This window comes from Rhinoderma darwinii, assembly GCF_050947455.1.
Source record: "Rhinoderma darwinii isolate aRhiDar2 chromosome 11 unlocalized genomic scaffold, aRhiDar2.hap1 SUPER_11_unloc_2, whole genome shotgun sequence".
NCBI lineage: Eukaryota > Metazoa > Chordata > Amphibia > Anura > Rhinodermatidae > Rhinoderma > Rhinoderma darwinii.
The window spans coordinates 52748-65649 of NW_027461851.1; the positions used below are offsets into that span (position 1 = coordinate 52748).

The window sequence follows — 12902 nt, forward strand, 5'->3', positions numbered from 1 at the left end:
AGTGTAATTATATTATATATCAGTGATGTCAGTAACAGGGGGCGGAGCTGTGACAACCTCTCACACATGATATACAGGCGGGTTGTCAGTAGTAATAGATGAATAGCTGTTACTGTATATAAGATGTGTGGATCTCATGTCTGATCACATGTAATTATATTATATATCCGTGATGTCAGTAACAGGGGGCGGGGCCGTGACAACCTCTCACACATGGTATACAGGCTGGTTGTCAGTAGTAATAGATGAATAGCTGTTACTGTATATAAGATGTGTGGATCTCATGTCTGATCACAATGTAATTATATTATATATCAGTGATGTCAGTAACAGGGGGCGGGGCTGTGACAACCTCTCACACATGATATACAGGCAGGTTGTCAGTAGTAATAGATGAATAGCTGTGACTGTATATAAGATGTGTGGATCTCATGTCTGATCACAGTGTAATTATATTATATATCAGTGATGTCAGTAACAGGGGGCGGGGCTGTGACAACCTCTCACACATGGTATACAGGCTGGTTGTCAGTAGTAATAGATGAATAGCTGTGACTGTATATAAGATGTGTGGATCTCATGTCTGATCACAGTGTAATTATATTATATATCAGTGATGTCAGTAACAGGGGGCGGGGCTGTGACAACCTCACATATGATATACAGGCTGGTTGGACGGATTATACATTATTAATAGATGACACTGGGTCCAGGCTTCTTCACATCTGTGTATTTATTATTTGCAGGACAGGTTATACGGGGTCAGTTATATGTAAACTTTTCAGGCACCGTGTGATTCCCACATTTAGAGGGGTTTTCCAGTGAGTCGGTTATATGACGGGTCAATCACACGTGTCCTGATTGCCGGGATATAACAGATTCAGTGGAAAATCCCTCGAAATGAAAAAGAGAGAGAACATTGCGGCTTGTGTGTGACAACCAGTAAATACGTTTTGGATTTTTTTTTTTTTTTGCTGAAACTCCTAAATTTTGTGTCACGACCCCAGAAATAGTAAAATATAAATCACAGCCGAACCCAAAACAAAACAGCAAGAACTTAAAGGAGCAGAAATAAAAATCTGTACATTATATATAAATATACATTAAATCATAGGCCACGCCCTGGAGGCGGGGCCAGGAACACAGACTATCCCGGTCAATGAGCACTGATTACTAATAAAGTTTTAACATTCAAGAAAACGGTTCGTTTGGTAAATTTTGGAAATCTCCTCAGGACACGGAGTAACTGTGCGCAGCCTTTACTTGTCCTGATCCTGAAACATGTCGTGTGACATACTCAGGTCACATCCAAAGCTGCAGTCGCTAATCTACGGTTACAGCAAGTTTTATACTCCAGTCACAACCAGAGCTGCGTCTATAATTTTGCTGTTGTATTATGCATTCTACATTAGTCACATCCAGAGCTGTAATTACTGCTGCTGCTTCTTGTTGGAATATGTCAGGACTGTGTGAACAGGCACATATCTTCCAGTTTAACGGAGACCCCATAATGGTTTGCTTCCTACTGCATTGCATTCTGGACTACATTTCAGTGCCTCGAGCAAACACTACAACTCCCACGATGCACAGACAGAGCTGACAGTTTTGATGCAGCTGTGGATGTGACTGGAGTATAACATGATTTTACTAAGGATCGGTACAAGAGTAAAATAAATAAAAGGTGTACGGCGAGTGAGGCCGGGACAGCGCGCGGGGGACGGCCGCGCACACTTTCTAGTTGCTCGATTCATCCGTCTCTTTACAAATAATAACAATTCACTTTCCCCAAACATTTGGATCCAAATTAACAGCCAAAACATCATCTCTCTTCAGCGGCCGGCGCAGGGGGAGGAGCCAGAAGCTGCGCAGTAAGAAGCGGGAGTCCATATAAAGTGATGCTATAATATCCGGCTCAGACCCCCGATGGGACCTCTGATTGGTCGGCATTAAATAAGAGGGTGGCGCCATGCGACAAGACAGCGGCTGGAGGGGACGGCGCGGAGCGGGGGAGGGCATGCTCGGAGACGATACGGCGTCGTATTAATTGCGGCACGGACCAGGTCGACTCGATCCGCTGATGCGCCAGTCTGTACATGGCCGGTCGGATGCATTTCCACAATGGCGGCGTCTTCTCACCGGATATCGCTGACCAGACACTGCGCAGATTTCCACCAGATTACGGTTATTGGAAATGTTCGCTTTTTTTTTTCCATTTTGGCGTTTTCCAACAGTGGCGCAAACCGGATTCCTGTTTATCCAGGAGAACAATTGGCGCCATTGTGTAAATGAGCTGTACATGCTGAACCACAGACTGATGTCCTGGTGAACCTGGATCCGCTAGGATAAAATGGTGGCGGGGGCGACTTCACTGCGGGCGGTTCCGGAGTCCGGTAACGATGGCGTCTTTGAATGGTGCAGTAGATCAGATGCTGCGATTGCTCCGGCGCCGGTACCGGCCACATCTGAAGCAGACCCATCATTCATCTCAGCAACGTGACCAGAGACGCTGGTGGTGGAGGCTCCTCTAACAAAGGCCGGAACCAGCGCTGGCGCAACGTCGCAGGAAGGGGCGGAGACTAATTTAAGAAATCAATGTTGACTTTTACACATTTAGAAGTCGCAACGTCAATGGCCGTGGCCTTGATCTCAGTGTCCCCGAACTGCATGATGGTCTGAATCTCCCTGCGGGTGAGGACGGGCGACCCCTCCGCTCCGCTCAGGTCCAGCCTCAGCGCGCCGCACTTGCGCACTCCGGGGTCGTTGATGAAGTTGACGTCTTCCTTCTCGGAGCTGTAGATGTTGATGATGATCATCAGCTGGGAGGGCTTGGCCGGGGTGTAGCTGCGTTTCACCGTCTCCCCCAAAGCCACCGACTGGTCCACGAGGATGAACTTGTCGAAGATGTCGGTGCACCAGCGCGTGCCGTCCTTCACCAGGAGCTTCTCTGCCGGATGTTTCCCTTCCGTGTATCGGTTCAAGACGCCAACGCCGTACGTCATGGGAGAGCGGCGCACCTTAATGACGGCCGGGTCCAGACCAAACAGGACGGCGCCTTTCAGGATGGTCAATCCCACGTCATGGGGGATGATGATGCGGCACTTTTCTCCGAAGGCTTTCTGGACGGCCTGCTGCAGCAAGGGGGACTCCGCAAAACCCCCCACCAAGAAGAGGAACTTCACGCCACTCACCTCCGGCTTCTGGAAGAGGTTCACTGCGGGTCAGACAAGACAAGAAACCGTCAGAATAACAATTCTCAGCTAGTTATACATTCCAGATCTCTGGGGTGTCTCCCGCCCCCGATACCGCTCCGTCTAGGGGACTGCACGCGCCTTCCGGCAACTTAATCTCCTATGCAGAATACTAGCCATCAATCTAGATAATAAAAGCTTTACAAGGAAACATCTGAACATCTCCATAAAACGCTGAGTTTCTTTATAGATTTTGTTCTGATCCGTAGCTACAAAAAAAATCTTATACTCCAGTCACATCCAGAGATGCAGTCACAGTTCTGATGATTTCCTGTTACCAGAGTGCAGTGCATTGTGGAATCTCAGATGACTTCTGTGGACTGCAGGAAAACTTCAGCGTCTTTCCAAGTGAAAGTACAAGAACTATGACAGCAGCTGTGGCTGTGACTAGAGTCAAATATTTAAAAAGATTCTCAGCGTTATATGAAAGTTTAATCTGTGAATTCTTCTAAAATTTTACTGTTCTTCAAAGTGATGAGTTACAGAAAGTGCAGAAAACCTCCATCCTGACTGATATCAGCCGCTCCTCTTATATCACTCCAGCACTATTATATCCTCCAGAGACATTACATCATATGTGTGACTGATATCAGCCGCTCCTCTTATATCACTCCAGTACTATTATATCCTCCAGAGACATTACATCATATGTGACTGATATCAGCCGCTCCTCTTATATCACTCCAGTACTATTATATCCTCCAGAGACATTACATCATATGTGACTGATATCAGCCGCTCCTCTTATATCACTCCAGTACTATTATATCCTCCAGAGACATTACATCATATGTGACTGATATCAGCCGCTCCTCTTATATCACTCCAGTACTATTATATCCTCCAGAGACATTACATCATATGTGACTGATATCAGCCGCTCCTCTTATATCACTCCAGTACTATTATATCCTCCAGAGACATTTCATCATATGTGTGACTGATATCAGCCGCTCCTCTTATAACACTCCAGCACTATTATATCCTCCAGAGACATTACATCATATGTGTGACTGATATCAGCCGCTCCTCTTATATCACTCCAGTACTATTATATCCTCCAGAGACATTACATCATATGTGACTGATATCAGCCGCTCCTCTTATAACACTCCAGTACTATTATATCCTCCAGAGACATTACATCATATGTGTGACTGATATCAGCCGCTCCTCTTATATCACTCCAGCACTATTATATCCTCCAGAGACATTACATCATATGTGACTGATATCAGCCGCTCCTCTTATATCACTCCAGCACTATTATATCCCCCAGAGACATTACATCATATGTGACTGATATCAGCCGCTCCTCTTATATCACTCCAGCACTATTATATCCTCCAGACATTACATCATATGTGTGACTGATATCAGCCGCTCCTCTTATATCACTCCAGCACTATTATATCCTCCAGAGACATTACATCATATGTGACTGATATCAGCCGCTCCTCTTATATCACTCCAGCACTATTATATCCCCCAGAGACATTACATCATATGTGACTGATATCAGCCGCTCCTCTTATATCACTCCAGCACTATTATATCCTCCAGAGACATTACATCATATATGTGACTGATATCAGCCGCTCCTCTTATATCACTCCAGCACTATTATATCCTCCAGAGACATTACATCATATGTGACTGATATCAGCCGCTCCTATTATATCACTCCAGCACTATTATATCCTCCAGAGACATTACATCATATGTGTGACTGATATCAGCCGCTCCTCTTATATCACTCCAGCACTATTATATCCTCCAGAGACATTACATCATATATGTGACTGATATCAGCCGCTCCTCTTATAACACTCCAGTACTATTATATCCTCCAGAGACATTACATCATATGTGACTGATGTCAGCCGCTCCTCTTATAACACTCCAGTATTATTATATCCTCCAGAGACATTACATCATATGTGACTGATGTCAGCCGCTCCTCTTATAACACTCCAGTACTATTATATCCTCCAGAGACATTACATCATATGTGACTGATGTCAGCCGCTCCTCTTATAACACTCCAGTACTATTATATCCTCCAGAGACATTACATCATATGTGTGACTGATATCAGCAGCTCCTCTTATATCACTCCAGCACTATTATATCCTCCAGAAACATTACATCATATGTGACTGATATCAGCAGCTCCTCTTATATCACTCCAGCACTATTATATCCTCCAGAGACATTACATCATATGTGTGACTGATATCAGCCGCTCCTCTTATAACACTCCAGTACTATTATATCCTCCAGAGACATCATATGTGTGACTGATATCAGCCGCTCCTCTTATATCACTCCAGTACTATTATATCCTCCAGAGACATTACATCATATATGTGACTGATATCAGCCGCTCCTCTTATATCACTCCAGTACTATTATATCCTCCAGAGACATCATATGTGTGACTGATATCAGCCGCTCCTCTTATATCACTCCAGTACTATTATATCCTCCAGAGACATTACATCATATATGTGACTGATATCAGCCGCTCCTCTTATAACACTCCAGTACTATTATATCCTCCAGAGACATCATATGTGTGACTGATATCAGCCGCTCCTCTTATATCACTCCAGTACTATTATATCCTCCAGAGACATCATATGTGTGACTGATATCAGCCGCTCCTCTTATATCACTCCAGTACTATTATATCCTCCAGAGACATCATATGTGTGACTGATATCAGCCGCTCCTCTTATATCACTCCAGTACTATTATATCCTCCAGAGACATTACATCATATATGTGACTGATATCAGCCGCTCCTCTTATAACACTCCAGTACTATTATATCCTCCAGAGACATCATATGTGTGACTGATATCAGCCGCTCCTCTTATATCACTCCAGTACTATTATATCCTCCAGAGACATTACATCATATATGTGACTGATATCAGCCGCTCCTCTTATATCACTCCAGTACTATTATATCCTCCAGAGACATTACATCATATGTGACTGATATCAGCAGCTCCTCTTATATCACTCCAGCACTATTATATCCTCCAGAGACATTACATCATATGTGTGACTGATATCAGCCGCTCCTCTTATAACACTCCAGCACTATTATATCCTCCAGAGACATTACATCATATGTGTGACTGATATCAGCCGCTCCTCTTATATCACTCCAGTACTATTATATCCTCCAGAGACATTACATCATATGTGACTGATATCAGCCGCTCCTCTTATAACACTCCAGTACTATTATATCCTCCAGAGACATTACATCATATGTGTGACTGATATCAGCCGCTCCTCTTATATCACTCCAGTACTATTATATCCTCCAGAGACATTACATCATATGTGTGACTGATATCAGCCGCTCCTCTTATATCACTCCAGTACTATTATATCCTCCAGACATTACATCATATGTGACTGATATCAGCCGCTCCTCTTATAACACTCCAGTACTATTATATCCTCCAGAGACATTACATCATATGTGACTGATATCAGCCGCTCCTCTTATAACACTCCAGTACTATTATATCCTCCAGAGACATTACATCATATGTGACTGATATCAGCCGCTCCTCTTATAACACTCCAGTACTATTATATCCTCCAGAGACATCATATGTGTGACTGATATCAGCCGCTCCTCTTATATCACTCCAGTACTATTATATCCTCCAGAGACATTACATCATATGTGTGACTGATATCAGCCGCTCCTCTTATATCACTCCTGTACTATTATATCCACCAGAGACATTACATCATATGTGACTGATATCAGCCGCTCCTCTTATAACACTCCAGCACTATTATATCCTCCAGAGACATTACATCATATGTGTGACTGATATCAGCCGCTCCTCTTATAACACTCCAGCACTATTATATCCTCCAGAGACATTACATCATGTGTGACTGATATCAGCCGCTCCTCTTATAACACTCCAGCACTATTATATCCTCCAGAGACATTACATCATGTGACTCATATCAGCCGCTCCTCCTATATCACTCCAGTACTATTATATCCTCCAGAGACATTACATCATATATGTGACTGATATCAGCCGCTCCTCTTATATCCCTCCAGTACTATTATATCCTCCAGAGACATTACATCATATATGTGACTGATATCAGCCGCTCCTCTTATATCCCTCCAGTACTATTATATCCTCCAGAGACATTACATCATATGTGACTGATATCAGCCGCTCCTCTTATAACACTCCAGCACTATTATATCCTCCAGAGACATTACATCATATGTGTGACTGATATCAGCCGCTCCTCTTATATCACTCCAGTACTATTATATCCTCCAGACATTACATCATATGTGACTGATATCAGCCGCTCCTCTTATAACACTCCAGTACTATTATATCCTCCAGAGACATTACATCATATGTGACTGATATCAGCCGCTCCTCTTATAACACTCCAGTACTATTATATCCTCCAGAGACATTACATCATATGTGACTGATATCAGCCGCTCCTCTTATAACACTCCAGTACTATTATATCCTCCAGAGACATCATATGTGTGACTGATATCAGCCGCTCCTCTTATATCACTCCAGTACTATTATATCCTCCAGAGACATTACATCATATATGTGACTGATATCAGCCGCTCCTCTTATATCACTCCAGCACTATTATATCCTCCAGAGACATTACATCATGTGTGACTGATATCAGCCGCTCCTCTTATAACACTCCAGCACTATTATATCCTCCAGAGACATTACATCATGTGACTCATATCAGCCGCTCCTCTTATATCACTCCAGTACTATTATATCCTCCAGAGACATTACATCATATGTGACTGATATCAGCCGCTCCTCTTATATAACACTCCAGTACTATTATATCCTCCAGAGACATTACATCATATGTGTGACTAATATCAGCCGCTCCTCTTCTATCACTCCAGCACTATTATATCCTCCAGAGACATTACATCATATGTGTGACTGATATCAGCCGCTCCTCTTATATCACTCCAGCACTATTATATCCTCCAGAGACATTACATCATATGTGTGACTGATATCAGCCGCTCCTCTTATAACACTCCAGTACTATTATATCCTCCAGAGACATTACATCATATGTGTGACTGATATCAGCCGCTCCTCTTATATCACTCCAGTACTATTATATCCTCCAGAGACATTACATCATATGTGTGACTGATATCAGCCGCTCCTCTTATAACACTCCAGTATTATTATATCCTCCAGAGACATTACATCATATGTGACTGATGTCAGCCGCTCCTCTTATAACACTCCAGTACTATTATATCCTCCAGAGATATTACATCATATGTGTGACTGATATCAGCAGCTCCTCTTATATCACTCCAGTACTATTATATCCTCCAGAGACATTACATCATATGTGTGACTGATATCAGCCGCTCCTCTTATATCACTCCAGTACTATTATATCCTCCAGAGACATTACATCATATGTGTGACTGATATCAGCCGCTCCTCTTATATCACTCCAGTACTATTATATCCTCCAGACATTACATCATATGTGACTGATATCAGCCGCTCCTCTTATATCACTCCAGCACTATTATATCCTCCAGAGACATTACATCATATGTGTGACTGATATCAGCCGCTCCTCTTATAACACTCCAGTACTATTATATCCTCCAGAGACATTACATTATATGTGTGACTGATATCAGCCGCTCCTCTTATATCACATCAGCACTATTATATCCTCCAGAGACATTACATCATATGTGTGACTGATATCAGCCGCTCCTCTTATATCACTCCAGCACTATTATATCCTCCAGAGACATTACATCATATGTGTGACTGATATCAGCCGCTCCTCTTATATCACTCCAGTACTATTATATCCTCCAGAGACATTACATTATATGTGTGACTGATATCAGCCGCTCCTCTTATATCACATCAGCACTATTATATCCTCCAGAGACATTACATCATATGTGTGACTGATATCAGCCGCTCCTCTTATATCACTCCAGTACTATTATATCCTCCAGAGACATTACATCATACGTGTGACTGATATCAGCCGCTCCTCTTATATCACTCCAGTACTATTATATCCTCCAGAGACATTACATCATATGTGACTGATATCAGCCGCTCCTCTTATAACACTCCAGCACTATTATATCCTCCAGAGACATTACATCATATGTGACTGATATCAGCCGCTCCTCTTATAACACTCCAGCACTATTATATCCTCCAGAGACATTACATCATATGTGACTGATATCAGCCGCTCCTCTTATATCACTCCAGTACTATTATATCCTCCAGAGACATTACATCATGTGTGACTGATATCAGCCGCTCCTCTTATATCACTCCAGTACTATTATATCCTCCAGAGACATTACATCATATGTGTGACTGATATCAGCCGCTCCTCTTATATCACTCCAGTACTATTATATCCTCCAGAGACATTACATCATATGTGACTGATATCAGCCGCTCCTCTTATATCACTCCAGTACTATTATATCCTCCAGAGACATTACATCATATGTGTGACTGATATCAGCCCCTCCTCTTATATCACTCCAGTACTATTATATCCTCCAGAGACATTACATCATATGTGGCTGATATCAGCCGCTCCTCTTATAACACTCCAGTACTATTAAATCCTCCAGAGACATTACATCATATGTGACTGATATCAGCCGCTCCTCTTATATCACTCCAGTACTATTATATCCTCCAGAGACATTACATCATATGTGTGACTGATATCAGCCGCTCCTCTTATATCACTCCAGTACTATTATATCCTCCAGAGACATTACATCATATGTGTGACTGATATCAGCCGCTCCTCTTATATCACTCCAGCACTATTATATCCTCCAGAGACATTACATCATATGTGTGACTGATATCAGCCGCTCCTCTTATAACACTCCAGTACTATTCTATCCTCCAGAGACATTACATCATATGTGTGACTGATATCAGCCGCTCCTCTTATATCACTCCAGCACTATTATATCCTCCAGAAACATTACATCATATATGTGACTGATATCAGCCGCTCCTCTTATAACACTCCAGCAATATTATATCCTCCAGAGACATTACATCATATATGACTGATATCAGCCGCTCCTCTTATATCACTCCACCACTATTATATACTCCAGAGACATTACATCATATGTGACTGATATCAGCCGCTCCTCTTATATCACTCCAGCACTATTATATCCTCCAGAGACATTACATCATATGTGTGACTGATATCAGCCGCTCCTCTTATAACACTCCAGTACTATTCTATCCTCCAGAGACATTACATCATATGTGACTGATATCAGCCGCTCCTCTTATATCACTCCAGTACTATTATATCCTCCAGAGACATTACATCATATGTGTGACTGATATCAGCCCCTCCTCTTATATCACTCCAGTACTATTATATCCTCCAGAGACATTACATCATATGTGACTGATATCAGCCGCTCCTCTTATAACGCTCCAGCACTATTATAACCTCTGGACTACAGGGTTTCTGGCCCTTTAAGGCAGCAGGCTTTTCTCTCATTCTTCCTCTGACGTGAGATAATATAACTATTACAGGACGGGGCTCTGCGCACAATCCGTTCTTTATTCGCCGCTGGTAATTATAACCTCCTGACTTACACAAGTGTTCTATTATGTGGTCCACGGTCGGCTTGAATAAAGCGTTCATAGCGTCGGGATTCATCCTCAGCATCCCCTGAGACGACCACTTCACGAAGTCCACACTGCAGAGGAAAGAGGTGCCGCAGTCATTATAAAGGCGACCACGGGGGAGCGGGAGCCCCTGTTCTCGGGGGAGCGGGAGGCGCTGTACTCGGGGGAGCGGGAGGCGCTGTACTCGGGGGAGCGGGAGGCGCTGTACTCGGGGGAGCGGGAGGCGCTGTACTCGGGGGAGCCGGAGGCGCTGTACTCGGGGGAGCCGGAGGCGCTGTACTCGGGGGAGCCGGAGCCCCTGTTCTCGGGGGAGCCGGAGCCCCTGTTCTCGGGGGAGCCGGAGCCCCTGTTCTCGGGGGAGCCGGAGCCCCTGTTCTCGGGGGAGCCGGAGCCCCTGTTCTCGGGGGAGCCGGAGCCCCTGTTCTCGGGGGAGCCGGAGCCCCTGTTCTCGGGGGAGCCGGAGCCCCTGTTCTCGGGGGAGCCGGAGCCCCTGTTCTCGGGGGAGCCGGAGCCCCTGTTCTCGGGGGAGCCGGAGCCCCTGTTCTCGGGGGAGCCGGAGCCCCTGTTCTCGGGGGAGCCGGAGCCCCTGTTCTCGGGGGAGCCGGAGCCCCTGTTCTCGGGGGAGCCGGAGCCCCTGTTCTCGGGGGAGCCGCTGTACTCGGGGGAGCCGCTGTACTCGGGGGAGCCGCTGTACTCGGGGGAGCCGCTGTACTCGGGGGAGCCGCTGTACTCGGGGGAGCCGCTGTACTCGGGGGAGCCGCTGTACTCGGGGGAGCCGCTGTACTCGGGGGAGCGGGAGCCGCTGTTCTCTGGTGGTCGGGGTCCTGCTTCTGGGGGAGAATTACGGACTGAATCTAAAAAGAAAACCAGAATCTATACAATGTATCACTCCCATCATTCCGGACCCCAGGAGCTCACAATCTAATCTCCCTATATCACACAATGTATCACTCCCATCATCCCTGACCCCAGGAGCGGACTATCTAATCTCCCTATATCACACAATGTATCACTCCCATCATCCCGGACCCCAGGAGCTGACAATCTAATCTCCCTATATCACACAATGTATCACTCCCATCATCCCTGACCCCAGGAGCTCACACTCTTCGCCTTATGTTTTAGAGTAAAGTAACATTCCAATAATCTGGCATCCCCTAGACTAGAAAGGTGCTGGATTATTGGATATACACACACACGTACAGACCTACTCCCCGCTGCGTGTCACAGACTATTGGACGCACTCCTGGTAATCCGGCGTGGGATCATTTTCCCACGCCGGATTATCAGGTGGTTCTGGAGATCAGCGTGGGCGGAGTCCTCGGAGGGGTCATGTGATCACCGCTATATACGTTTATAGACTCACTTGCTCTTGCGGAGGGCGTGCTCCACGCTGTGACCTCTGAACTTCTTGTAGTAGTCGATGAAGGAGAAGGGTAACGTGATGTTCAGGGGGTTGGTTCTGTCGGGCGCCGCTGCTCTTTTCCGTGACTCAAAGGCGATCATAAGGTCGACCCAGGCGGCCGGGCGCTTCACCTTAAACTGGTCCACGAAATCATCTCCGAAAATTTTACACAGAAGTTTCTCAAACTCGTAGTCAACACCGAGAGATCCGTAGGGTCCCCCTAAAAAGATCAGGACAACCTATCAGTATCAATCCAAAATACCAGGCAATCCCACTCCCAACCTGCGCCGTCACCGGGGGTCTACCATAACAGCCAGGAGCTTAGGTAAGGTTAGATACACTCACTGGTAGAGCGTATCCGACATAGACTACAGGGAGAAACTTACATGTAAGACCCTCAATCCACGGCTGAGACTCCCAGTGACGGATATCTGATGGGGGTCGTGGTTTCTACAGAGCACCGCAGCCCCTTCATTTTGAGCTCCCTGGTGT

The 12902-nt window shown here is 45.1% G+C and overlaps 1 protein-coding gene across 1 annotated transcript in view; it reads right to left on the bottom strand.

The window, feature by feature from the left end:
- Positions 1 to 715: 715 nt before the first annotated feature.
- Positions 716 to 12902, bottom strand: part of LOC142698029 (heat shock 70 kDa protein 12A-like) — a 58296-nt gene continuing 46109 nt past the window's right edge. The window contains exons 10-12 of the mRNA XM_075847763.1: positions 12372 to 12630; positions 10973 to 11076; positions 716 to 3211 (exon numbers count right to left, since the gene is read on the bottom strand). Of these exons, the coding sequence (XP_075703878.1) occupies positions 2577 to 3211; positions 10973 to 11076; positions 12372 to 12630 (998 nt within the window). The 3' untranslated portion in view covers positions 716 to 2576. The remainder of the gene's footprint in view (positions 3212 to 10972; positions 11077 to 12371; positions 12631 to 12902) is intronic.